At 45.0% G+C, this 26,342-nt stretch overlaps 2 protein-coding genes and 1 pseudogene across 16 annotated transcripts; all 3 read left to right on the forward strand.

The window, feature by feature from the left end:
- The first annotated feature begins 648 nt into the window (after window positions 1-648).
- LOC123139532 (DNA (cytosine-5)-methyltransferase 1) lies at window positions 649-6,186 on the forward strand. 2 transcript variants are annotated; one of them, XM_044559321.1, is made up of 20 exons: window positions 649-1,245; window positions 1,328-1,424; window positions 1,911-2,018; window positions 2,101-2,232; window positions 2,317-2,416; window positions 2,872-3,026; window positions 3,106-3,171; window positions 3,253-3,465; window positions 3,561-3,619; window positions 3,697-3,763; window positions 3,846-4,175; window positions 4,259-4,327; window positions 4,406-4,492; window positions 4,562-4,649; window positions 4,774-4,895; window positions 4,971-5,075; window positions 5,241-5,284; window positions 5,376-5,445; window positions 5,524-5,627; window positions 5,718-6,186. In XM_044559321.1, the coding sequence occupies exons 1-20, from the start codon at window positions 767-769 to the stop codon at window positions 5,920-5,922; spliced, it is 2,700 nt and encodes an 899-aa protein (XP_044415256.1). In that variant the 5' UTR covers window positions 649-766; the 3' UTR covers window positions 5,923-6,186. The 2 variants fall into 2 exon arrangements, with proteins under 2 accessions (XP_044415256.1, XP_044415255.1); XM_044559320.1 differs by having other exon boundaries at window positions 4,406-4,649.
- A 224-nt stretch (window positions 6,187-6,410) lies between these two features.
- On the forward strand, window positions 6,411-15,153 carry LOC123139530 (uncharacterized). 13 transcript variants are annotated; one of them, XM_044559308.1, is made up of 11 exons: window positions 6,411-7,016; window positions 7,097-7,325; window positions 8,547-8,657; window positions 8,741-11,037; window positions 11,791-11,863; window positions 12,004-12,494; window positions 12,588-12,683; window positions 12,766-13,785; window positions 14,228-14,373; window positions 14,663-14,766; window positions 14,863-15,153. In XM_044559308.1, exons 1-6 carry the CDS (start codon window positions 6,856-6,858, stop codon window positions 12,151-12,153), a joined length of 3,021 nt encoding a protein of 1,006 aa, XP_044415243.1. In that variant the 5' UTR covers window positions 6,411-6,855; the 3' UTR covers window positions 12,154-12,494; window positions 12,588-12,683; window positions 12,766-13,785; window positions 14,228-14,373; window positions 14,663-14,766; window positions 14,863-15,153. The 13 variants fall into 13 exon arrangements, with proteins under 13 accessions (XP_044415243.1, XP_044415240.1, XP_044415249.1 ...); XM_044559305.1 differs by having other exon boundaries at window positions 12,777-13,785; XM_044559314.1 differs by having other exon boundaries at window positions 12,777-13,785; window positions 14,228-14,342.
- A 2,952-nt stretch (window positions 15,154-18,105) lies between these two features.
- On the forward strand, window positions 18,106-25,599 carry LOC123139534 (putative disease resistance protein RGA1; annotated as a pseudogene). The gene is made up of 2 exons (XR_006469597.1): window positions 18,106-18,421; window positions 22,562-25,599. The product of XR_006469597.1 is annotated as a putative disease resistance protein RGA1 (transcript).
- The last annotated feature ends 743 nt before the right edge of the window (window positions 25,600-26,342 follow it).

The following is a 26,342-nucleotide window of genomic DNA, read 5'->3' on the forward strand; positions in this document are numbered from 1 at the left end:
GTGAAACTTTTTTCAAAATTGTGAATTTTGTCCGTGAACTTTTCCCAAATTCATGATCTTCCTTTTCAAATTCTTGAACTTCTTTCAAAATTAATTCGTTTAAAATTTTCGTTAGTCAATGTTCACGAAAAGAAGCCAGACAAGCGATCCGGCTGCTTGTGCGCTTACGGGGCCGGCCCAGTTGGCAGCGAGCGCCAGCGGGCGAACCGGCGCCTGATTCGCCAGTTAGGAGCTTTTTCTTCTTCTTCTAAAAAGGAAGGAGCTCCCCAATTTTCTCACATCCTCCATTCGTTTTCTCTTGTGTTGAGGCTCTCAGCCTCTCACACCTATGTTTTTTTTACAATGCTTTCACACCCTTCCTTCCCAGTTTTCACACTGTGGGGCCAGGTGGGGTAAAAACCCTGCCCTGTTTCACACGGCGGTGCGCGTGTGCCCCACCCACCCACCCACGGCCCATCATTCAGACAGGGACGACAGAGCGCGGACACACAGACGGTAAAATTCAAATCCCGAATCCCCCCGAAAATTCGAACCGTCCCGCGCTCCCCACGCGCTCGCCCCCCAAAAATTTCGGCTCCGGGCACCCCCTCCCGCCCGCTATTTCCATCGCCGCCCGCCCGCCCGCCCCGATTCTAAAACCCCCAGCCCTCCCCCCTCCCACCCCCATTCCAATCCCAATCCCCAAACCCCCAGCCGCCTCCCCCCTCCATCCCAGATCCGGACACTCCCCCGGAACCCTAGCCCGCCGGCCGCACGCGACCCAACCATGGCGCCGCCGAGCTCGCCGCCCTCGGCCGCCGCGCCCGCGCGGTCCTCCTCGCGCAAGCGCTCCGCCTCCGCCAAGGCCGCCGCGCCCGAGGAGGCCACGGTCACCAAGCGGCCCCGCAAGGGGACCACGTCCGGCAAGAAGAAGCCGCCGGCGCCCAAGGCCAAGAAGCAGCAGAAGGCCACCAAGGCGCCGCGGGAGAAGAAGGAGGAGAAGCCGGCGCCGGAGGACGAGGTGTGCGGGGAGGAGCCCGACGAGGAGGAGCTGGCCCTCGGGGAGGAGGACGAGCCCTCCGCCTCCGGCGAGCAGCAGCAGGCGGGGCAGGCGGCGGCGGCCAAGAGGCGCGTCGCGCAGCCGTCCAAGAAGGCCCGGAACGTCGCCGCCGGAGACAAGGAGCCCGAGTTCCTCGGCGAGCCCGTCCCCGCCGACGAGGCCCGCGCCAAGTGGCCCCAGCGCTACCAGCGCGGCTCGCCCAAGCGGTGCGTGCGCCGCCCGTCCCGGATCTGATCCCCGGCTTTACATTTTTCTTGGTTGTTGAGCCTTGTGTGTTTGCCCTCGCAGGCCCGAGGATGAGGAGGACATGAAGGCGCGCGTCCACTACCGCTCCGCCATGGTCGACGGCGTGGTCTACGCGCTCGGCGACGACGTCTACGTCATGGTAAAAGATCCACTCCGCCCCTTCTTACCATAAAAGTGCCTGCTTTCCTCCGTGAAACTGTACTTGGGTTCTGATGCTTGCCTCGTTCAACGGAGCACGACGGAAAGCCCTGTTTTTTTTCATCAAAATAACAGTAATTGCTCCAATTGCATAGACTAGTTACTGCTAAGGCCTGACACACATAAAAATGCTCCTGATAGGATTTGAAACGGATGCACTCTAAAAAATACTCAGATTTTCTTACAAAATGTCTTTCCATTTCTGGCATTAAGATTTTTCTAATTATACAGTGGATACTCTAAATGTTGCTTAACGTGGATTTGGTTGGCAAAGTTTGTACTACTTGTTTTCACATTGTTCTTCACTGTGAACTGAATTATTAGGCAGAAAATGTATAACAACCAGATAGTCGAGCTCTTGTAATTTTAACATCCTTCAGTAATCACTTCCTATCTTAAATTGTTATCTGTTTATTGCTATTTATAGGCTGGGGAAAACGAGGCTGATTACATTGGCCGAATAACCGAGTTTTTTGAGGGTGTTGACAAGACCAGCTACTTCACCTGTCGTTGGTTCTTCCGTCCAGAGGACACGGTGCGTATTGATTGACCATTGCTGTAGTATGCACTGTCTGTACTAATGCCTGGATAGCTTATGAATACCTGTTATCTTGCAGGTCATATCTAGAGCCAAATTTGTCAATGATCACACGCATGACCCAAAGCGTGTCTTTCTCTCCGAGGAAAAGAATGATAATCCACTTGACTGCATCATATCGAAGGTCAAGATAATCCATGTTGATCCCAATGTAGGTGCCCCTGTTCAAAACTTTGTCAAGTGTTAACGCGCCATTTATACATTGTTTCTCACTGTATGTTCTCCTTGGTTTCAGATGGACCCAGCAGCCAAGGCCAAACTGGTGGCTCGCACTGACTTATACTATGACATGTCATACACTGTTGCTTATTCTACATTTGCTAACATCCCATCAGGTAATTGCAGTTTCTGTTATTGATCTGTGCATTGTGTGCTGCTGCTGCATGTTTCCCATAATGTTGTTTATATTTATTTTAGCTCCTCTACAGTTCATTGCAAGGGGTGCTTTGGTTTTTGGTTAACTTGTAAGCCTTGAAAATAATAATAAAAAGATATTCTTTCACCATTCCTTGGTGATCGTAATCATGTCTGGTTCTGAGTTTTGTCACTTGAATGTGTATGTAACTTTCAACATATGTTGCTGAGCTAAAATTTCTATGATCCTCCAATGTTAAATCTAATCAAAGTTGTTAACTTGTGATCTAAAAAATGATTACTTTATGACTAAATGGCTTATTAGTGACAGATAAACTGGTTGACAGATTCACTCCTAGAATTTAAACAATTGATTTGCCCCTGTATTCTTCCATCTTATGATCAATATTCACTTTGCAATTTGCATTTTCTGTAGACACCACAGAGAATTCTGGTATTTCTACTGATGCTGATTCAGAGAATGGGGCCCCAGTAAAAACGGCATCCCTCCTTGACCTGTATTCTGGTTGTGGTGGAATGTCAACAGGGCTGTGCTTGGGTTCAGCGCTTGCTGGCCTGAAACTTGAAACAGTAATAAGCCTGCCCAACATTTTGTTTAAGACTGTTTTTGTCATTTCTCAGCACTAACTCTTCTATTTCTTCTTTATAGAAATGGGCTGTTGACCTGAACAGCTTTGCATGCAAGAGCCTTAAATATAACCATCCCAAAACAGAGGTGCGGCTTCTAAATTTCATTCTTAGATTCTAGTATTTGTTCTTTAGACCTGGTATGAAAGATCTTTATCTCTGATTGTAGGTTCGAAATGAAAAAGCCGAGGATTTTCTTGCACTTCTTAAGGAATGGGCAATTCTATGTGACAAATATGTCCATAGCAATGATTCTGATGCGGCAGAACCTGTTGAGGAAGAGGAAGCTGATGAGCCTCTTGGAAAGGATGAGTTTGTGGTTGAAAAGCTACTTGAGATCTGCTATGGTGGCACCGGGAGGAAAAATGGAATCCATTTTAAGGTGCTAATGCATTCTCTTTGGCCTTCCCCTTGTGGTAGTGTTAGTACCTGTGGTTTTTATGCATAGATCAATTTATCTAATATAATCTGTTACAGGTTCAATGGAAAGGATATGGCCCAGAAGAGGATACCTGGGAGCCCATAGAAAACCTGAGGTAGGTACCTCATTTGCTGTATGCTCACAGCATTCTAATTTCAGTTTGCAGTGCACTGACTTTTGTTTTGTACCTAGTGACTGCCCATTGAAAATTAAAGAGTTTGTGCAAGAAGGGTACAGGCGAAACATTCTACCCCAGCCTGTGAGTAACTTTGTTTCTCTCAGTTTTTTGGTTCCACTCCAGATTGTCTGATTCCATTTACTTGTGCTGTCAAAATCCACAGGGTCAGGTTGATGTTATTTGTGGTGGCCCGCCCTGCCAGGGGATAAGTGGGTTCAACCGATTTAGAAACCGTGACAACCCTTTGGAAGACGAGAAAAATCAACAAATGGTTACCTATATGGACATTGTCTCTTACCTGCAACCAAAGTTTGTCCTGATGGAGAATGTGGTGGACATTCTGAAATTTGCTGATGGCTATCTTGGTAGATATGCATTGAGCCGTCTTGTATCTCTGAACTACCAAGCCCGCCTTGGAATGATGGTAGCTGGTTGCTACGGGCTTCCTCAGTTCAGAATGCGGGTGTTCCTTTGGGGAGCTCTCCCAACCATGGTTTGTTCTGTTTCTTCGTCACTATAAATTTCTGCTACAAATATGTTGCCTCATGGAGTGACATGACGTATTTTGCCTGCCAGGTCCTCCCAAAGTATCCTCTCCCTACTCATGATGTAGTAGTACGTGGTGGTGCTCCAAATGCTTTCTCGGTAAGTCTGATCACAAATTTAATGAAATGATGAATAGGGAGAAATGTAAATCTGCTGACTAGCTTGTTTCATTTGCAGCAAAGCATTGTTGCATATGATGAGACGCAAAGACCGACCTTGAAGAAAGCTCTCCTTCTTGGTGATGCCATTTCAGATTTGCCCAAGGCAAGTGCCTTTCTTCCCTTGTTCATTTCTTCCTCTTCTACATTTGTTCTAACATCCATTATTATGCAGGTAGACAACTATCAACCTCATGAGGTAATTGAATATGGTGGTCAACCCAAGACTGACTTCCAGCGCTACATACGACTTAGTCGTAAAGGTAATACATATAGCTCTACCAATAATATGAATTTCATCTTCTTTGCATTGTAAACGGCCTTTCCCTTTTCATTTCAGATCTTAGTTTCTGTCTTATGCCTGAATTTTGTTCTTGCTGCTTCCAGATATGTTGGACTATTCATTTGGTGATGCCACTTGTCCTGAAGAAGGAAAGCTCTTGGACCACCAGCCTTTGAGGCTAAACCAAGATGACTATGACCGCGTCCAGCAGATTCCGATAAAGAAGGTAGGTGACCGAATAGTTTCAGTGCTTGTTCTCCCCCTTTGCCTTCTGTGTGACCATGCTGGACCTGTCTTCCAGGGAGCGAATTTCCGTGACTTGCCAGGAGTCAAGGTCGGAGCGAATAACATTGTGGAGTGGGATCCAGAAGTTGAGCGTGTCTACCTCAAGTCCGGCAAACCTTTGGTACAGATTCCACTGCCTAATTCCTTTTTGAATGTTTGTATGCTGGTGCAAATTCTGTTACATAACCTAGGATGCTACCTGAACATAGGAGTATAGGACAATTGCTGCTAGTAATGAAAGTTACAATGTACAATTGCTTAAATGCTAGCTTGTTCATGTGCACAGGTTCCTGACTATGCAATGTCCTTCATCAAGGGCAGATCACCAAAGTAAGTGCCTTTGAATGTCTTCTTTCATCTCTCCATTTCTCCAACTGTACATCTTATGTTACTCACACAATGCGTTATGATGTTTTTGCAGGCCGTTCGGTCGGTTGTGGTGGGATGAGACAGTTCCCACGGTGGTGACTAGAGCAGAGCCGCACAACCAGGTCAGTTTTGGCGCAACTTCCAATGCCGTCAGCAATCAGTTTTGTGCTTGTTGCTTAGTTTGTTTGTGCTGCCCGCAGATCATACTGCACCCGAATCAGGGACGTGTTTTGACTGTCCGTGAGAACGCAAGGCTGCAGGGTTTCCCTGACTACTACCGGATGTACGGTCCCATGAAGGAGAAGTAAGTTCCTCTATGCTGTTGAAAATTGAAAACTGAAACCATTGCGAAAAACTGGAGACAGAAACTGAAACATCTCGATGATGGTTGCAGGTACATCCAAGTCGGCAATGCGGTGGCGGTCCCTGTTGCAAGGGCACTGGGCTACTCCTTGGGCCGAGCATACCAGGGTGAGGTGGATGTGGGGTATGATGCGCTCTTTGTTCTCCCTGACAGCTTCACCAACATCGGGCAGACCGGTGCGAGGGCGAGGGCCTCCTCCGTTGGCACCCCTGCGGGCGAGGTTGTCGAGCAGTAGAGCAGAGCCTATCTTCTGTTGTGTTATGTGGGGTGGGGGTTCGAGTCTAGTCCATTTGTCGCGGGAACTAAATTGCTGCAGCATGTAAGGATTGCTCGAGTTGTTGCTGTGTGTCAGCTGGTTGAACTTGTGATCGTTGAGATCCTTGGTTCTAGATGAAGAAACTAGTAGTAGTATGTTGTTGCATTGTTGCTACCCATTGACAATTATTATTGTCTGTTGCTCCATCACTGGAATTGGTCTGGTGTATGTGGGATTTGTCTATTTGCTGGAGATTTACTGGCAGTTATGTTATTCTAAGCTCAAATTATAGATTTGGGCATGGAATAATGGTTGATTAGTACTCCCTTTGCAAAGAAACATAAAAGTGTTTAGATGACTACTTTAGTGATCTAAACATTTATATTTCTTTATGGAGGGAGTACAAAGTTAATGTAGGGGATTCACACATGTTGATGGGTGTGTTGTAATCCTTTTCAGCTGCACTTAGTCAAATCATGTCTAACATAACTGTATGAAAAGAAAGAATAAAAAAGGTGCAAAAAAAAGTCTTCTGCTTTTTAAAATATACGGGTAAAAAAAGAGAGAAAACATCAGAGGGAGAGAAAACATTTAGCAAATTTTCTATTTGAAACAACATTATGCTTTATCTAAAAAATGGGAAAACACACCACGGTCGATAGGTCACATGCCTCTTGCAGATAAAGCATAACTGTGATCCCAGGGGTCGTCTTCTCCGGCGAATCAACCATTTTAATTGGGAACTCTATCGCCGAGTCATCGATTTTTTAATTTAAAACGAAGTTACACAAAGGACATCATGTGTACAGCAATTATGAAGGGAACACAATAGACAATACAGTAAAAATTCAACAAAATGCAAAACGGTTAATAAAACTTGCAGAAAACCATACACATACTAGTAGAAATCTGATGTACCAGGACAAAGAAGGGAACATTTTGCAGTTTTGCCCCTCAAACTCCTCCGGGTCTCTCAATGCCGCCCCGCTCCGGTCGCCGCCTCGCCGCCCACTGGCACTGGGTCGTCGACGCCCTCGCCGGCGACGAGGCCCTCGACTTCTCCCTCATCCAAGGTAACACCAGACCCTAAGAGGATCCATTGCGTACCCCGTTCGCCTCGACCGGCGCCTTCGGTCATCTCACCTAGGGTTAGCTATCGGTGCTCCGCAGCGCTGGTGGGCGCCTCGCCGGAGCCCCTCGCGGGCGCGCCGGAGGCAACGCGGGAGAGGTTCGCGCTCCGATGCCTGCGGGAGGTCGCCTCCGTCGCCGCCCAGGGCGAGGTCCCGGTTGCTGCGGCGGCGGCGGCGGCGGGGGGCGGGACGATGCTTAGGGTTGATGCCACCCGCTCCTGCGAGGAGTTGCTGCTCGAGCTACTCGGACAGGTATGCAGCGTGCACTCGTTCTGGTTGTTCAGAACTTCAGATTTCTGATTTACCTTCTGTCACTGAAGTAATATCTGCGTAGTGGAGTGGTTGAAGTTTCATTCATCCAGGTGGACAATTCAAGATGCAACATACCGTCGCTGCATTTACTACTCAGTGATGTTGCTAGTTGAATTAAATTCTGCCCAGATCCTGATGCAAACTCAACCGGAAATCATAATCTTGATTACTTCTTGCAAATCATACACTCATTCAGACTTGATTCTCCCAATGGCCAAAGTGTGTAGCCCTTGCAGTTAAAAGTTGGAGATGACAGGCTACACTGTACAGCAATTGATCCCATGGATAGTCCTGCTTACTTAATTTTTTTGTGCGCGGTACACTGAATCATAAAGTGATTGTGTCTAGCGACAATAGCTGTGAACATAACATGGGAAGACCTTGTATATTGTTTGTACTCTGTAATAACATTTGTATATTAAGGGCTCAAAATATGGCAGCATTCTAAATTCTGACTGGCATCTCATTGCTGGTATTTTAGTCAAATAGTAGTGGGCTCTTGTGTTCTCTGTGGAGAACTTATCTGCTTCTACCTGATGAGTTGTTCACTGATCCATTGCTATAGTTCACCAATGTTGCTATGCTAGATGATGTTATTATTTGGGCTCATGTTTTCTTGTGATATGAAATATGATATATCCCTATCAATTATGTCTCAAGTCCTGCCAAGTGCCAATGGTATTCTAGCTACTCCATCCGTTTCTAAATATAAGTCTTTTTAGAGGTTCCACTACAGACTACATACGGAGCAAAATGAGTGAACCCACACTCTAAAGTATGTCTATATACATCCGTATGTAGTCTATAGTGGAATCTCTAAAAAGACTTATATTTAGGAACGGAGGGAGTAGTTATACATTTACGATGTCCCCAAAGGTCAAAACAGCATCACTTTACAGATTAATACATTCTTCAATTTGTGGAAGGAGCAGGGATGTGGTGGATGCCATGTTAGATACTTGCATCAGATAATTATGCATGTGTTCTAATGGCTACACTTTTTTTTTGTGTGTGTGACTAAGCTCTCCTATATTTTGGCAAAATAATCATCATATGTTTTGGTGTCTTTAATGTGTGGAAGCTAATACATGCTGCAGTTTAGTTAGTGCCTAGATGTTTATCTTCTTGAGGTTTTGCTTTACATGAATGTAACATCTGCAGGTTGGTAGTTCAGGAAGCTTGGAGAAAGATATGGTTCTGCCTTTTATCAAGGATATCCAAAAGTTTATATGTACCAAAACACCGGCTTTACCAGAAACTTCTTTTGAGTTGGTATGTGAAAACAGTTATTCTCAAAACTGTAAATAAAAATGCACTCGATTCACGTATGATTAAGCTTCTCGTTTTATGTTCAGCTTAGAGAAGTGAACCCAGAGATCGCATCTATGGTCCCACCGTCCCCAATGGAGCAGGGTGGCAAGAACAATGACAATGACCGGTCGTTCTGCAGCATCAACCCTGATCATGTAAATACAGAGAGGCATGGGTGCCATACAGATAGTTCTGATTTTCAGCGACAGAAGGATCCTATGGAGCGAACTCCAGATTTGCATGAACCATCTAGGCTGCACAATAGGTGTTACGATCGCCCTCAAGAAGATACCATTGGTGCCATTGGTGTCAGTGTCAGATCCGCACAAACGAGTCCTAGTAAAGATAGTAGAAACATGTCCATTGCAACTGAGCCTGCTTCAGCTAGCTGCAGTGGTGCTTTGGTCCGAAGTAATACTGAACTTATGTCAAAGCAGGATGCGGTGGAGACTACCATGTCCCAAGAAAAGAGTCCAACTACCATTCTTCAACGAGAATCCTGTGGAGACAAGTACAGAAATCCATGCCGCGATAATGATGGAGAGAGACCACATGGTCATGACACCAGCATTCATTTATCAAAGAAACTCAGTCATGAAGGATTGATCATGCAGGCTATGGTGGCTCTAGATTCTGAGAGAGCTGATGCTTTACGGACAAATATATCTGAAACAAATCACTTGCCTGAGTTTGTTTCTGCAGATGTTACAGGCATGATGACAGAATTACATGGCAGAAAAACTCAAAGGAATTCACCACAACATGACAGTGGCGAGACAGCAGTTCAAGTTATGGATGATGGTAGTGCCAGGATTCAGCCAGTGGAAAAGGATCCTGGTCATAATGAACTGAATCTGCAAACTGCTGGTGTTTTACCTTCTGTAAGCTGCAACAGGGCTGTTCAAGGAGATAAATCTGAAACCAACCTTCAACAAGAGAATGCTACAGGGCATTCTAAAATATTTGAGGAGAAGAATGGCGATAAGGCTCATCTCGAGGTCAGTTGTGCTGACAAAGCTAATCCAGCACTACTTGATGATGTCAGCATCTTGGAAAATAATACATCCGGTGGTAGGCAGACTGCTCTAGATTCTCCTTGCTGCAATGTGCCGTCCTCTAGTCAGGATAAAGATGCCAATCGTGCCATCAAGGGCCTTACGGAGCAAGATTTGTGCATAAAATGTGGTAAAGATGGACAGTTGCTGAAATGTAGCAGCTGCTCATTAGCCGCCCATGATGGCTGTTTTGGTTCACCAGTGACTTTTGATGCTTCTGGCCAGTTTCATTGCCCTGTATGCTTCTATACTAAAGCTACCGAAGCATATCAAAAGGCTAAAAAAGCATATTTGGAAGCTAGGAAGAACCTATCTGCTTTCCTTGGCACAAAGCAATTCCCAAAGCTACATGAACAATCTACTGTAAAACAACAAACAGCTACCAACAACAAGGATCACTTGAATGAGTGTAATACATCCAAAAGGCAAGGTAACCATCAATCTGAAGCGGATAATCTTTCTCATATGGACGAAGAACCTAGTCAGCAGAGGAATAAGCAGAGAACTAATGATACAAGTGTTGCGTGTCCTGAGGATCAGTTGAATGGGTGTAATACATTCGAAAGGCAAGGTAACCATCAGTCTGAAGCTGACAACCTTTCTCATAAGGATGAAGAACCTGGTGAGCAGAGGAAGAAGCAGAAAACAAATGATACAAGTGATGCATGTCCCAAGGAGGATCAGTTGAATGGGTGTAATACTTCCGAAAGGCAAGGTAACAATAAGTCTGATGCATATAACCTTTCTCATAAGGATCTAGAACCTGGTCAGCAGAGGAAGAAGCAGAAGACAAATGCGACAAGTGATGCTTGTCGTGAGGAGGTAGTCACTGAAAAGGCATCTTTTGGTCTGAATTCTAATATTGCACCAAATAAAGATTCTGTACTCCAAAATAAAAGAAAACAAGTTCATGTTACAGAGCATGAGCAGTCTGTGGAAAATGCAGAAGCCCATGAAGATGGTAACGGCAATTCATTTTGTGAACCGCAACATTCATCTCAGAACAGGTGTAGTCCTGTTGTCAGTCAGAATGTTGAGGCTGATAAACATGTCAGTCTTACAACTTCTCATGAGTGTGAAAGTTCCGATGAAATAGAAGCTACGTCTTCAAATGATTCTGGCAAGCAGTCGTCACCCCCTTGGCGAAACATGAGACACCACAAAGCAAAATTTCAAGAAAGGGAGACTGTAGTATCAAAAAATTCTAAAAAGGCATTGGGATGCCAGGATCAGCACATGCCTTCACCATCAAGAAAACGGAAGTGTGCATATCCACCCAAGCGTTAGTAAGTGTTATGACGGTGCTTCATAAACACTTCTTTTCCTGATTCTATTCTTTGGTTTAATTAAAAATGTCTTTGAGACTGATTAACCTAGAATTAAGTGACATTGAACATCTTTTTGGACTTGTGATAAATAGAGTTGTAGGGTGGATGTTTATGAGATCAAACCTACTGAGTCCCAGTGCTCTTGCACTAGCACTTTCTATTATTCGAAGTTCTTAGTTCAACACCATAGATAGTATGGTGCTAATTAGCTTCATGATGATCGAAACTTTAGGAGATGTTGTATCTCTAGAGGAAGTGGCAACTCTATGTCATGATATTGATACAAGGGTAAGTTGCCTCTGTATTCATGGTTAATTTCAAGTTCAAGAGCTTTCGAGAACTCATGGTCAGAATGAAGTTACATACGGGATAGTGAAGTGAAGACTGTAGTTAACTGAATATGGTACTGAATGCTGGCATATATTAAGGCACGTTATTATTTTAAAGCTGTTTTGCACAAGCACAACTGGGCATTACTCTCGTCTGTGAGAGAATGCCTGCATTAACATAATCTGCACACATAGAATGGTAGTGGAAATGTATATTTTGCTATTTTTTCCTCATACTTCATTTAGAGTACTAATGTTTCTTAGCACAGAGTTCTATTCGGATGTTTTCCAGTTATTGTGAAATTCTCTGTATTTTGAAGTGTACAATTTAATAGCGTTTGTTTTTGCAATTCCAAAAACTGAGCCATATCTGTCTTTGCAGCTGTAATTCTCTTGCACCAGCTGGAAGGCGCTCAAAGCTCTGTTGGACAGAAGAAGAAGAGCAAGCTTTGAGGGTAAGCATACCCACCCCAGGCTGTTAAATTCATTACTTATGCTGAAATCTTGCACGACTGAACTTTCCTTGTTACCAACGTGTATGTACTCGTGTCCTTGCTGGCATACTAACATCAATTCATTGGCTATTCTGGCTCAGGATGCAATGTTAAAATTCACCCCAAAGGACGATGGGCTAATTCCATGGATTCAGATATTAAAATATGGCAGGAATGTGTTTCACAAGGCACGCCTCCCGAGTGATCTGAGAGTCAAATGGAGGAATATGAAGAAGAAATCAGACTCCTAGTATTGACTGGCCATCTGACACCTTATGCAGCAATTGTGCCATGCTTGCCTAACCCATTATTAACCTCCTCAAGCTAGCCACTTGTTCATCGGACACCTAATGTAGCAAAGGAGCAAGATGAGGAGGAGCTGGTGCTGCAGGTGGATATCACCTCGTCCTCGGGGGAGCAGCAGGAGTGGACGGAGCACGCGGCGGGCAAGGAGGCGCGTGGTGCAGCCGACCAAGAAGGCCAGGAACGCGTCTGGTGGTGACAAGGAGCCTGATTTCCTCGGCGAGCCCTTCAACGCCGATGAGGCGCGCACCAAGTGGCCACAACGCTACCAGCGAGGCCCTGCAAAGAGGTATGTACGCCGGTATCTGTCCCGGATCTGCTCTCTGGCTTTTCCCTTCGGTGGGTGGTCTTGTGTTGATGAACCATGTGCGTTGTTGCATAGGCCAGATGAGGAGGAGGACGTCATGGCGCGGTGCCAATACCGCTCTGCCAAGGTTGACGACGTAGTCTACGCGCTGGCGACGACGACTATGTCATGGTAACAGATCTACTCTGCATCTCCTGTTCCCTGGCTTTCTTCTACCAGAAAAACTCCCTGCATTTCCTGATTGCAAAATAAGTGTATCTGCAGGCTATCTATGCCATGACTGGTTGCAAGCCTGTTAAACGTGCCTGCTCACTAGCTTAGCGTGTTCTCCCTGAACTTCAAATACACCGAGGAAGTCTGCTTTCCTCCGTGAAACTCATGTACTTGTATTCTGTTGCTTCGTTTGTTCAATGTAGCACGGGGGAAACCCTTGTTTTTGTAAAATAATGGTAATTGCTCCGCTTGCATAGAGTAGCTACTGTTTACATCTGTATACAGATGGCTTGCCACATGCATAAAAATGCTCCAGATAGGATTTGAAACGGGGTAGTTTAGAACATTTGGATTTTCTTACAAAGGCCCTATTCATTTCTGGCATTACGATTTTTCTGATTGTATGATGGATGCTCTAAATGTTGCTTAACCTGGACCTAACTTGCAAAGTTAGTAGTACTTGTTTACACCCTGTTCTTCACTGCAAACTTGCATGAATCTATGGCTCTTTATCCAAAAAGTTCCACTTGGATTAAAATGCGTAATGACCAGATAGTTGAGCTCTTATATTGCTATCACTCTTTAATAATCACTGTCTATCTTAAATCGTTATTTTCTTTTGCCATTCACAAGCTGGGGAAAATGAGGCTGATTACATTGGCTGAATAACTGAGTTCTTTGAGGGTACCAACGGGTGCCACTGCTTTCTTGGATGCGTTTGGTTGAAGGTGTCGTATGAATGGGTTGGGACCGTTCAATTTTTTTGGGATTGAACCATTCAATTCATGTGTTTGGCTGAATATAAGTGGTGAGCTAATTATTTAGGACGGGACCACCAGTCATGCTCACATAGTCATGCATGCAAAGGGTGGCCATTTGATTCAACCGATTTGGTTGGGTGAAACGGTTCAGCATCTTCATGGCATATTCTCTTTTTTTGGCTCGAACCATTCATGTGCTTTATAACCAAACATGTCTATTTTCTGAACGATCCCAACCCATTCATGACCGCCCTTGCAACCAAACGCACCTGTCGTTGGTTCTTCATCCAGAGGACAAGGTGCGTATTGATTAAGCATTGTGGTAGTATGCACTGTCTGTACTAGATAGCATAGAACTAATGGAAAATTCGAATCTGAACCCGAGCTCATCTGCACCTGCGCTCACGAAAAGATCAAAATAAATACTATTTTTTTAAAAAAAATTCCAAAAAAATTTGGGGTGGTGGACAATTTGATGCGTGAGGTACGCTCCAATTTTTAAAACATTTGGACTTCTGTGCAGCTCTCAGCAAAAAAGATAAATCGGAGGTCTGTAAAAATGTGTACTGTTCATATACTGTTCTGGTCTGATTTGTCTTTTTTGCTGAGAGCTGCACAGAAGTCCAAATGTTATGAAAATTGGAGCGTACCTCACGCATCAAATTGTCTACCACCCAAATTTTTTTGGAATTTTTTGATTTTTTTTGAATATTTTACTAATGTTTTTTTGACCGGGTGCAGATGCACCCGGGCACCGAAACGCCGCTCTCAGGTGATATCCAGAACCAAGCTTGTCCAAATGCAGGTGTCTTTCTCCGTGAGGAAAGAATGATAATGTGCTCTACTGCATCCGAATGTAGGTGTACATGTTCAAAACACGCGCATGCGTAAGCCCACACACACATACATTAGTATTTGATTTGGTGAGATGTTAATAGTCATTAGCTGAATATATAATATGATTTGGTAAGATTCACCAAATCTTGCACTTTAAGTGTATATGTATTGAGTCAATGAGTACTAATTTAATACATATCATCAAATCAAATAAACACAATATATAAATATATTAATTCACTTATTGGCTATTAATTTCAATAGATTCACCAAATCTTGTACTTTAATGTGGTGAATCAACTATAAAAAGCCTTGCCCATTTTGTTTGTTCTCCTCCAGAACTCACAAATCACACAACGACCGACAACAAACACTGCAACTAGTTAAGATGAGGGCTACACAGGCGTTGCTCCTGGCCCTCGCCTTACTCATGCTAGCATCAGGTACTCATTTGTTCTTGTAATACATTTCTGCACAGTTTCATCCGACGAATAATGGCCATGTTGTGACCATCCTTTTTCTTCGTGGAGATTTTGCAGATGTGGTAACGGAGGCGTCGATGGATGGCGGCGTTAAAATCTTGAGGTGTGCGGCAACCAATATACCATCACCACAGCCATGTGACAACTTCACTTGCGAACTCGCATGCTTCAACCTTATAAAGTTACCCAAGCAAGGCAAGTGTACCGATTTCGGGTGCAAGTGCATGATATGCGAATACACCCCTCCAGCTAAGATGGCATGACATGTTCAATGGAATGATGCGAGGAAATCGAAAATGGTGTAGCAGCAAGGTTGTTCACTAATAATCGACGTATTTTGAAGAATGATGGATTTGATCTAGCTTCCTGAATGGTCTAAAATTGTGAAGCTGTTGCTACATAATGTTTATGTGTACTTTCTTGGGGCATATTTATGTTAGAATATTTGGGCTTGGCCCAATGGTCTCGGGTCCCAATGGACCTGAATTGAAAATAATAATTTAGAAAATTCAAAAAGAGTAAAAAATTCCTGAAGCCTTTTGGAATCAAACATGATCAGGTATTACACTCGGCGCGAAAAGTTTTGTGAAGGAATAGTTTCGAGCCTTTGACTGACTCCATGGCCAAGAAAACAAAATTGTGAGTACAAAAAGTGTGAATAGTAACTTCTATATAGTGTTGATTTTTTTCCGCCTAGAATATCATGACAGTCATTCATTCTCGAAACGTTTCACATGAGTGTAACACCCGATCATGTTTGGTTCCAAAAAGTTTCAGGATTTTTTGATTCTTTTTGATATATTTTTTCAATTCGATGTATTGGCACCCGAGACCCAAAGATCACCTTCAAGTCTCCCAGGTGTCGCTCCTGGCCCTCGCCTTGCTCATGGTGGCGTCAAGTACTCATTTGTTCTTGTACAAATAATACGTTTCTTCACAATCTCATCCAACAAATAATGGCCATGTTGTGACCATCCCTTGGAGGTTTTGTAGATGTGGTAACGGAGGCGTCAATGGACGGCAGCCCTAAATTCAAGTAGAGGTGAATAATGCGACTAAATCGCAAATGATGTAGCAACAAGGTTGTTTACTGGTAATCGGCATATTTTGAAGAATGTTGAATTTGGCCCGGCTTGACTCTGGTGGAGAGTGCTCTACAAGGTTATGGGAGGTACAGTGACTCTGGCAACAATCACTGAACCCTGCGCCGACCCAACACACATGTCGCCCGAGCCGAAGTCTCATACTGCAAAATCTCCACAGCAGTCTGTAGGCACTGACCTCATAGTAGCCCATAAAGGAACAATAATGTTGAAAAAGAGAGTATAAATACAGTTGACAAAAGGCTGCAATTAGCTGTGAAAAACAAATGTGTTCAAAACTATGGTACTCCCTTTGTTTTGAGATTTAAGTTTGACCATAAATTTAGATGGGCGACCGCGGCGGGAGCAAAAATGATACCATTGAAAACTTCTTTAGCATACGAATTCAATGATATAATTTTGCTCTTGCCGCAGTCACTCACGTTGGCTAAATTTATAATCAAAATTAAATCTCAAAAAACGACGGCGCACTATATTAGAGCAACTCCAACGCGTCGACTCATTTCGTCCGCCCGCGTCCGTTTGGGTCGGCGCCGACAGAAAAGTCGGCCCAACGCGTCGACCCAAACGGACGCGTGTCCGCTTTTCATCCGCCTGCCGACCCATTGTCGGTCCAATTTTTACCGAAAAAGGGTTTCCCCCCGCTTTGTATTCCAAAGCACCAACACCGATCACAGAGCAGACGCTGTGGCGAGCAGCACAACAAGCCAAAGAAAAAATTGTCGGTCCAATTTTGAGCCTCGTTTACGACGCAAAAGTATTTTCGTGGACGCTTCTGAGGGTTCTGAAATGTATGTGAATATATAGGACGAAGAGGTAGGTCAAGGGATCCCCAAGGGGGCCACAAGGCTGGGGGTGCCCACCCCCCCCCCCCTAGGGCGCGCCCTCCACCCTTGCCGCCGCCTCGTGGCTCTTCTGGCTTGGACTCCAAGTCCTCTGGGTGTCTTCGAGTCTAAGAAAAATCATCGTGAAGTTTTATTTTGTTTGGTGTTTCTTTTCTGCAAAACTCAAAAACAAGAAAAAAAAACAAAAACTGACACTGGGCTTTAGGTTAATAAGTTAGTCCCAAAAATAATATAAAATAGCATAATAGTGCATATAAAACATCCAAAACAGATAATATAATAGCATAAAACAATAAAAAATATAGATACATTAAAAACGTATCACGAAGATCGAAGAAACGGTGGCCAGCACATCCGCGCCCGCCCACCATCATCGAGGAGAAGTAGCACATGGGAGACCGCCACCGCTTGGGTGCCATGAAGGCTAACAACAAGGCGAGGTCGGCGTACACAACCGGTTTGTTGCCCTGTCGCAGGCCACCGTCGTCCTCTTTCCCTCCGGCTGAAGCATAGCCCGGCGGTTCCACTCTGATGAGCGGTGTTGCCGAACATGGGAAAACGAGCCGCCCTTTGCGCTGAAACATATATCTTCGGGGCCCACGGCAGTCCGATGAGTGGTATGTCAGACATGGGAAAGACAATGGAGATCCGTCGTGGCCAGTTGTAGACTAGTCAACGGTATGGGTGTCGTGAGAATGAATATTCGCCGGCGCCGGCCTTAGACTAGTTCTACCTTAACCTGATATAGTTTTAGCTAAAAATTATCCTAAAATTTAATGGATTTCGTCCGGTTATTTTAGACAGTGGTTGAAACATATGCGGACGACTCTTTTGAGATGCCCTTATGGCATGTATAATGATGCTATCTTAGGAGTGTCACGTAGGATAAATAATGAGATTGAGAAGAGAGAAATCATAAGAAAAATGCTTGTCTTCTTTTGTTGAGATGATCTCTTAGCACAACATGTCTCATCATGTTTTTAGGAAAAGCTAGTTATTGAAGATAAGGCTATAAAAGATGATCCATTGTGAATATTTTCTTTGTTATCTTTAAATTACATGCAAGACTTAAATAAGACTATCTTATTTTTTTTCCGGGTTAAATAAGACTATCTTATCAACCATTGTACATTGCCCTTAGCCTCTTTAAAAAAATCGAGGGGCAATTTGCTGAACTGGCTCCCCTTTTCTTTTCGTCATGATTTCAAAGTGGTTGGCCATCATTATATTGCTGTGGTACCGGTAGACACCGCCGATTTATGAGCCGGTAGAATCGGCTGGCTAAATTTATAAAGCTAACTAACAAACGTACGATCGAGTTAATGGTGCTTGCCTGCGTGTCGACTGTCGAGTGCCAATTTGCCAGCATTGCAAAGTATCATTGGCACTGTGGCACACTACCACACCACACATATATGCGAGAACCGATCCATCTTGGGCGGCTAAACCATTTGCAACAGCTGAGGTGCATGTTCTCCTATGTCAAACAGTGTGTGACGACTGAGGCACCTGCGATCTCCGCCACCGCCGGCGGCGGCTAGATGTGGCACGGCTCTCAGCAGGGGCGCCGCACCGACACAGCAACCGCCGTTCGTCCACGCTGGCTGTCTCCTAGAGCGCCGTCCCGAGTCACTGCACTACGCGCGCCATCCCGATCCACTCCACCAGGTCAGGGTTCACTCGAGGTTATTCTTTTCTTTAAATTTTATACTTCCTTCCTCCCGAATTACTTGTTGCAGAAATCGATGTATCTAGATGCATTTTAGTTTTAGATAAACCCATTTCTATCATTTTTGCAACAAGTAATTCCGGGAGGACGGAGTATCTGCTGGTACTCCATCCATTTCGAAATATTTGAAGATTTAGACCAAGTCCATAGATAAATATTTTTCTTGCAAGACATAGATAAATATATCAACATCTACATGATCAACATCATCAAAATAGTATTATTAGATCCATCATAAAGTATATTTCCATGCTATATATATGTGTGTATATATATTTGATGCTATGGATATTAGTATTTTTTATAAATTTGGTCAAACTAGGGAAAGTTAAACTTCAAATATTTTGAAACAGAAAAAGTACCTTTTAAATGGTCCATTTAGTAGTCCACTGCCTATGGTTTCATCACGTTCCCAATTCTTTCTCCGCGGTGAAAGTGACTTGGTTATCCCGCAAAAAAGAAGAAGAAGAAAGTGACTTGGTTGGTCTAGTTTATACATAAACTAGCAAGATAATCCATACATCCCCGCAAAAAAGGATAATACATACAAATGACTTTTTTTACAAAATTGTTGGAGTTAAAAGTTCAACACAAAATAACACAAATTGGCCGTATATTGGTTTTATATATAACCATTTTTCACAATAGCGCTTCTACTACACAATGTTGGATCATTATTTTTCGTACGAACATGCTTGTGTAGAAATATAAATTATGGTTTTTCAAAGAAAAAAGTTCTTGTAATATTATCTTCATAAATAAATATCCAAAGTACAAACTGCTTATTTGCACCTATTATATGTCCTCGAGCCACAAATGAAGGGAGTCCTAGGTTTGTTTTCTCATTACACATGCTGGCATTTTTTATCCTATTTTCTCCCAACAAGTAAACATTTTTATCCTATTTAATTCGTTCATACATTGCTGTTTATATATCATTCAAATATAAGATTACTTTTAGCAAAATAAGTACACCTAAAGGAAACATGGTTTAATTTAAATATTATTTAGAGAGAAATCCATATTATAACTCCAAACTCTTTCATTTGTCTAAGATTCAACTCTGAACTCTGAAACCTATTTAAGAATCAACCATGGACTGTCAAAACTGGCTAAGAACCAATCCTCTCTCTCCTAAAACGGCTTTTCGCTGAGTAAACCTGGTTTTGTCCCGTTGACCGGCCAGTCAGCATCCTAGTTAGTAGCTATGTCAGCGCAATCACTTAACCCATTTTTGGTCAAACTATGTAAGCAAATTATTTTGAAATTATTTTGTAAAATCAACACTAAGATAGTGATCATTATGGGAAAGTTTCACACAATTGGGCCGAACATATTTGAAAATACCCTGAAATTATAATTTTAACCCCTTTTGGGCAAATTTTGTCAAAAAAATGAAAGTGTCCAGAAAAAATTAAAAATTACCGTGTATTAGTGTGAAACTTTGTGTGACATTTGACCAAAAATGGTCTGAAATTGTAACTTCAAGGTATTTCTAAATCTGTTTGGCCAAATTATGTGAAACTTTCTCAGAATGATCACTATATTAGTTTGAGTTTACGCTAAAAAATATATGTTAGTGTTTGGGTTGAGATTTAAAGCAGAGGGTTAAGCGTACCAAGTCCGTAGAGAACTGCCCGTAGGTCTCGCGTTCCAGCTATACCTGGACATGGGAAGCCCGGCCCGAAAAAGCCCGACCCGACGCTGCCCTCGGGCTCGGGCCTAGATTTTGAGCCCAAAGATCGGGTTGGGCCGGGCCTGGGCCCGTCGTTTTTGCATTTTCCTGAAGGTTGGGTTGGGCCGGCCCAAAGCCCGACGGGCTTTTAGGTGTTCAGGCCGGGCTTGGGCCCAGAAAACAGGCCCGATGGGGCCGGCCCAGGCCTGGGTTTTTTGCGCCGGCTTGGCTAGGCCCGGCCTGGCCCGAGGTATGGCCAGGTATAGTTCCAGCTTACCGTCGCAGATAAAGCGAGGAACCCCCTGGAGATGGAGGGGGTCGATGTCACGCCGCCGCATATCACGCCCATTCTGGCTTGGTGGCCGACGTGCGCCCTGAGGCTGCTACTCCCCCAACTCCACATGGTCGAGCCTGCTCCCTCAGCCCTCCTCCGTCGCCATCTGAGCCCCCTGCGTCGGGCCGGCCGCTGGAGCCACTGCGAAACCAAACATGGTTGCCCCAGTAGATGGATGCATCATGCACGGGACCAACACGGATCTCGCCTGCCTCGCTACACGCTACCTCCGTTCACGCTTTGCTGGCCCTGGGCACTTCTCCATCAGCGGCGCCAAGGCACGGAGCTTTCACTCGGCAACTCATCCGTGCCACCATGAGGCCGCCATGAGGAACACGAGGTGTCAGATCCCGGATCCGGATCAAGATGCCACCCTCCGAGAGAGAGGGCACATCCAAGCTACCCGTCGCAACACCTCCCATTGCCCACACAACCTAGGAGGGGAGCCACCACCACCACATTGATGCCCGCCAAAGAGCAACCATGCCAACCATCACCCGGGGCCGCCGCCCCAGCATCCTTGTCGCGAGATAGCATGCGTCGCTCACATCACAACGCACTCAACCACGGTAGGAAGAGCGACGACACACTATCTACTCCTAGCCTGACATCGGTCCCCGAATATGAGTTGGTGCCTCCACTGTAGGAGGCACCAACACCTGCGTCCCTAGCCAATCTAGGTGGACTGGTAGGGACACGACTCCAAGAGTGTCGATGGACGCTGCCGAGCCAGCCTTAGCCCTTGGCCAGGCGAGCTCACACGACGCCATGTCCGTGGTCATCAGCGCCGATCCATGCACCGACGCGATGCTAACACGACCCACCACCATCGAGCACCATACCCGCGAGCACATCCCTGGCCAAGCCCAACCTCTCCTACCGGAAGCACTTGCTTTGACCCACCCCGGGACCTGACCTGGCCTGCCCGAGCTCGAACCATAGATCTGAACCTTCCCCGTTGCGCGTGCGGCCGGCACCTTTGTCACCTGCTCAGCCCCGCGCACCGTCAGTCCAAACCCAGGAGAAGGAGGCAGCCACCATCACTCCACACCCCATCGATAGACACCGACCTCCGTGCCGCAACCACACCGACGACCAGTGCAAACCACCACGAGCTCCCACCCTATGTCGACTAGCCCGAAGGACAGGAGAACCCTAGCCGAAGCCAACACCTGTCACCGGAGGGGAGTCCCATCTAGGGGCCGCCAGCATGATCAGAGGGGAGCCCCGCGACCCCAAGGAGCCGGTGGCCAGATCTCGACAAACCAGACCGAGCCACCACAACCACCCTAGGCGCCCCACGCAGCCCTCCATGCCACATCCACACGACCGTGGGAATGGAGCACGCATGAGCCCCTGCCGCCGCCCCCATCGTTGCGTCGCTGCGCCCTGCTGCCCAGCGCGTCGCCACCAACCGGAGGACGCCCACCCACACCAGCCCTCGCCAACCGAGGGGAGAGGACGCCCCACCGCCACCGCCGCCGCCGCCGACCGTGCTTTGCCCGACGGCGGCGAGTGGAGGAGGTGGGAGGAGGGGAAGAGACCGGCGGCGTTGGGGTGGCCCTCCCGGTCGCCCGCGGGAGCGACGCGGTATGGTTACTGGTGTAATCTAGTCACTTTGCGGTTTAGTTTTGTGGTGCCCCTTTTCCAGAATTTTACCACCATACCCAACCCCAAAACTTCAATTACTCTCTACAGTTCCTTGGAGGGGAAAACAAACTACTTTCTACAGTTGTTTATATCGATTAGGATCCAAAATTCACTTGCTAATTTGTTTCCTTAATTACTTGACTGATCAGCTAAATTGTATGTCCACCTTCCCAGCAGCCTGTGTTTTCATTTCTTTATCCATGGGGAAAGTGGTTTCGTTGGTCTACTTTATAATTTATATGCAAGTTTTAATTCTACAGTAGTTTATTTGCTTGTGTACATATTGAGTACAAGTTATTACTACTATTTTGCCCTTTAGCGAGTAAGCAAAGCATGCATGTAGAGTTTATAATCATTTCTAGGATAAATGTACTCACCGTATATGGACACTGATTTGAGTACTTTACTATGTAATTGTAGTATCCACGTGAACAAGATGTTCTCCGTGGCGTCAGTGGTATCAAGCCTTGCAACCTCCGTTCTTGGAAAGGCTGCATCCTTTGGTACTGACTGGGCTGTTAATGAGATCAAGTCAGCCTGGAACGCCCAGGAAGAGCTTCGCAAGTTGGAAAACTCATTGAAATTTATCTGTGGTGTTCTTCGAGATGCTGAGGACAGGGAGTCAGCTTCTCATGTCCTTCACGAGTGGCTGGACTGTTTGAAGGATGCGGTCTATGACATAGATGATCTTTTGGACGATGCGTCCACCGAAGCTCTCATGTTACATGTTCATAAGGGTTTATCTCGCATTGAGTCTATGAGCCTTCTCGTTACTGGTCCATTCAAATTGAGTCACAAAATAGAACAAGTTCGTAAAAAGCTTGATGAGATAGCAAAGGACAGAGGGCAATTTGGTTTAAATGAGCAACCAATTATTGACAGACGGATGTTCAGGAGTAGCAACAGGGAAACTCATTCCTTCATCACCGAATCAGATATTATTGGAAGAGCTGAAGCCAAAAACAAGATAATTGAAAAGATATTGACAGCTAAAGACTCAAAACCCTTGTCTGTTCTTCCGATTGTCGGTTTAGGAGGAATTGGAAAAACTGCTTTAGCAAAATGGATTTACAATGATGTTCAGGTTACCCAGAATTTTGAGATGAAATTATGGGTTTGTGTATCTGATGTGTTCAATTTAAAAAAGATCTTGGATGATATAATACAATCAGGTACAGGTGAAAGCAACATGAAGCTAAATCTAGAGATGCTGCAAAGGAAGTTGTGTGCACTTTTGAAGGAAAGAAGATATTTTCTAGTCCTAGATGACCTCTGGAATGATAAACTTGCAGACTGGGAAGAGCTGAGAAGGCTGCTATCTAGTGGTGGAAGGGGAAGTGTCATTATAGTTACCACACGCAGTTCAAATGTTGCATCAATGGTGAAGACTATGGAGCCATATGACGTGGCAAAACTGCCAGATGATAAGTGCATGCAAATATTTACCCGGTACGCATTCAGAGGTGAGGAAGAGGACAGGATGGACCAACAGTTAGTAAGTATTGGGGAGTCCATTGTGAAAAAGTGTTGTGGTGTTCCTTTGGCAGCCAGGACGCTGGGTTCCCTATTGTCAAGATGTCGAGATGTTGAAGAATGGCGACACGTTCTGGAGGACAATTTGTGGGATATGGAGCAGAACACCGATGATATCTTGCCAGCATTGAAATTGAGTTATGATGCACTTCCACCTCATCTACGACCATGCTTTTCTTGCTTGTCAGTTTTTCCAAAAGGCCACACAATTTACCAGGACATTTTGATTATGTTTTGGATGGCTCTGGGATTGATTCGCCCATCTAATAAACGCACTCAGCTACAAACTGGTGAGAAGTATTTTAAAGAACTACTTGGGAGATCTTTATTCCAGGATCAGTGCGTCCTTTCTGATAACAGGGTTTTTTACTGTAAAATGCATGATCTTATTCATGACCTTGCAACCTTGGTATCCCAAAAGGAGCATGCCATTGTAAGTTCTGAAAAGTTAACAGTCTCTGAGAGTGTCAGGCACCTAGTTTGGGACCGCGAGAACTTCTCCGTAGCACTCAATTTTCCTGAGGAGCTGATCAAGCTTTGGTACCGTGAGCAAATCCTTCATTGATGACCTTTTCTCAAGTTTTACACTCCTCCGTGCCGTGACATTTTTTGGAGTTGACTTTGAAGAACTGCCGAGTTCCGTTGGAGATTTGAAGCACCTGAGGTACCTGCTTATACAGTTCAATGGCAAGCTCAGATTATTGCCGGAGCCTTTATGCAAGCTGGTGAATTTAGAAATGCTTCATCTCTATGGCTGCAGCCAGTTAGAGGAGCTCCCAAATGAAGCTCGCAACCTTGTTAGCCTTGTATACTTGAACCTCACATCAAAGCAGAAGTATCTAAGGCTGTGGGGTTGGCCCTCTCTCGCGATTCTGAAAATGAGCTATTGTTATGAACTGGTATCATTGGAGGAGGGTTTTGACAGCTTGAGAGCCCTCCGAGAGCTACTCATCTTCGATTGTCCGAAGCTGGCCGCTCTCCCCTCCAGCATATGGCAGCTCTCCACACTTGTTGCATTGAGTATTAGTGGCTGTGGAGAGCTAGATTTGATGGTGCCGGCTGGGGAAGCCTCGGGAGGACTACATAGTCTTCAGAACCTGCATCTTGGTCGTCTTCCAAAGTTGGCACACCTTCCAGAGAGCTTTAAGTCTGCTTCTTCCTCTCTTCAATATATTCAGATTGTCAGTTGCGAAAACCTGGAGAGGCTGCCAAGCTACATCCAAGACTTCCGTTCTCTTAAGAGAGCCGTGATTAACGGCTGCCCTGAGCTGAGCAAAAGATGCGCGGCCGAATCCGGAGAGGATTACCCTTTTGTAAGCCATATTCCCGAGGTGTATATGGAAGGGACTCTGCTATCGAAAGCAGGCCCATCTGCTGGAGAATCCTCTTCACTCGAATTAGAGCTAGCTTTTGGAGAAGCAAAGCCATGGCCTGGGCTCCTAGCCCCCTCGGGTAGGGCCGGTAGGTGTGTGTCCGAGTTCAATTAGAGTCTAATACGTATATAAGGTAGCAGGATTTGGAAATAAGAAGGTTTTGTCCCGTAGAAGGTTTTCCCTGTTATTTCCAAATCTGTACGAGTCGGTTTCTCTTTCTTTTTTAAGTTGGTTTAGTCTCCAAGTTGTATGGAGATACAATTACTCCCTCCGTCCCGTGATACTCCCTCTGTCCTAAAATAAGCCACATTCCCGAGGTGTACATCGATGGGACTCTACTGTCAAAAGCAAAGCTCACCTGGTGAAGAATGTTCTTCGCTCGATTGAGTTCCTCGGCTACCTATTTATTTTATCCGTTAGACTTACACGTGGATTCTTTGCTGCATTTGTATTGTACCATCCATATTATGATTTTTCTTTGCGTGTGATATTGCCCTTTTCAGGCAAAAAACTGTAATGTTTGTGATGAATAATGCCGCTTTTGCTGCTGCTTGTAATCTATGTTAATTCAGCGTCATCTAGACATCCCTACTGGTGGCCGAAATATTTTGTGATCCTTCATTTCCTTGGGCCTTTATCATGCTAGTGCGTATACAGTTGTTGTACATTTTGTTGTAATCTATCTACTGAATGAAATGAGCACCAAAGCATGTACTAGTATGTTAACAGGCATGATATGATATCCACGCAGGAAGCAAATCCTCCAACGACGGGGGCGGGGACTGGGCTTAAGCTCTGTCTATCCGAGGAAGTACTTACAACATTTGGAGTTGGTTCCGTCACAGGATTTCGGTTGCATAAAATCCATGCAGTTTCAGTTAAACTTATGATTTTGGGCCGCGAATTGCCCGAAATCTTCTTGGTTCTTGGCAGACAAAACAGGGGAGAAGGGGCATCCAGGTGAGCTGCAAAACAGAGCACACACACGCATGTGATTTTCTCCGTTTTAGGAAACTCCTAACTGTGCTGCGTGGCAGAAAAGCAAATCCAAGTAATACTCCCTACTTGGCAGTTATAGTGCTTATAATATTTGTAGGAAGTCAAAATTCATAAATTTGGATTAAGTTAATAGAAAATCCATCCGGTATTTTTGTGCAAGAATACACACAGGTACTTACTTTTCATATTCTTGAGTCCCGCATTTTTTTTGAAGGAACGAACTATTCCGACTAAAGAACAAAGAAAGGACCCCTAAAAAAAGAAAGGAAGAAACGAGGTACCGGGCTTGGGAGGCT

Source organism: Triticum aestivum, chromosome 6B (genome assembly GCF_018294505.1).
Source record: "Triticum aestivum cultivar Chinese Spring chromosome 6B, IWGSC CS RefSeq v2.1, whole genome shotgun sequence".
Classification (NCBI taxonomy): Eukaryota; Viridiplantae; Streptophyta; class Magnoliopsida; order Poales; family Poaceae; genus Triticum; species Triticum aestivum.

Coding starts and splice junctions, on each gene's coding strand:
- LOC123139530 (XM_044559308.1), top strand. CDS start 6,856: ATGTACCAGGACAAAGAAGGGAACATTTTGCAGTTTTGCCCCTCAAAC. Junction 7,017..7,096: donor CGACTTCTCCCTCATCCAAG/GTAACACCAGAC, acceptor ACCTAGGGTTAG/CTATCGGTGCTCCGCAGCGC. Junction 8,658..8,740: donor CAGAAACTTCTTTTGAGTTG/GTATGTGAAAAC, acceptor TTTTATGTTCAG/CTTAGAGAAGTGAACCCAGA.
- LOC123139532 (XM_044559320.1), top strand. CDS start 767: ATGGCGCCGCCGAGCTCGCCGCCCTCGGCCGCCGCGCCCGCGCGGTCC. Junction 2,019..2,100: donor TCTTCCGTCCAGAGGACACG/GTGCGTATTGAT, acceptor GTTATCTTGCAG/GTCATATCTAGAGCCAAATT. Junction 3,027..3,105: donor CTGGCCTGAAACTTGAAACA/GTAATAAGCCTG, acceptor TCTTCTTTATAG/AAATGGGCTGTTGACCTGAA.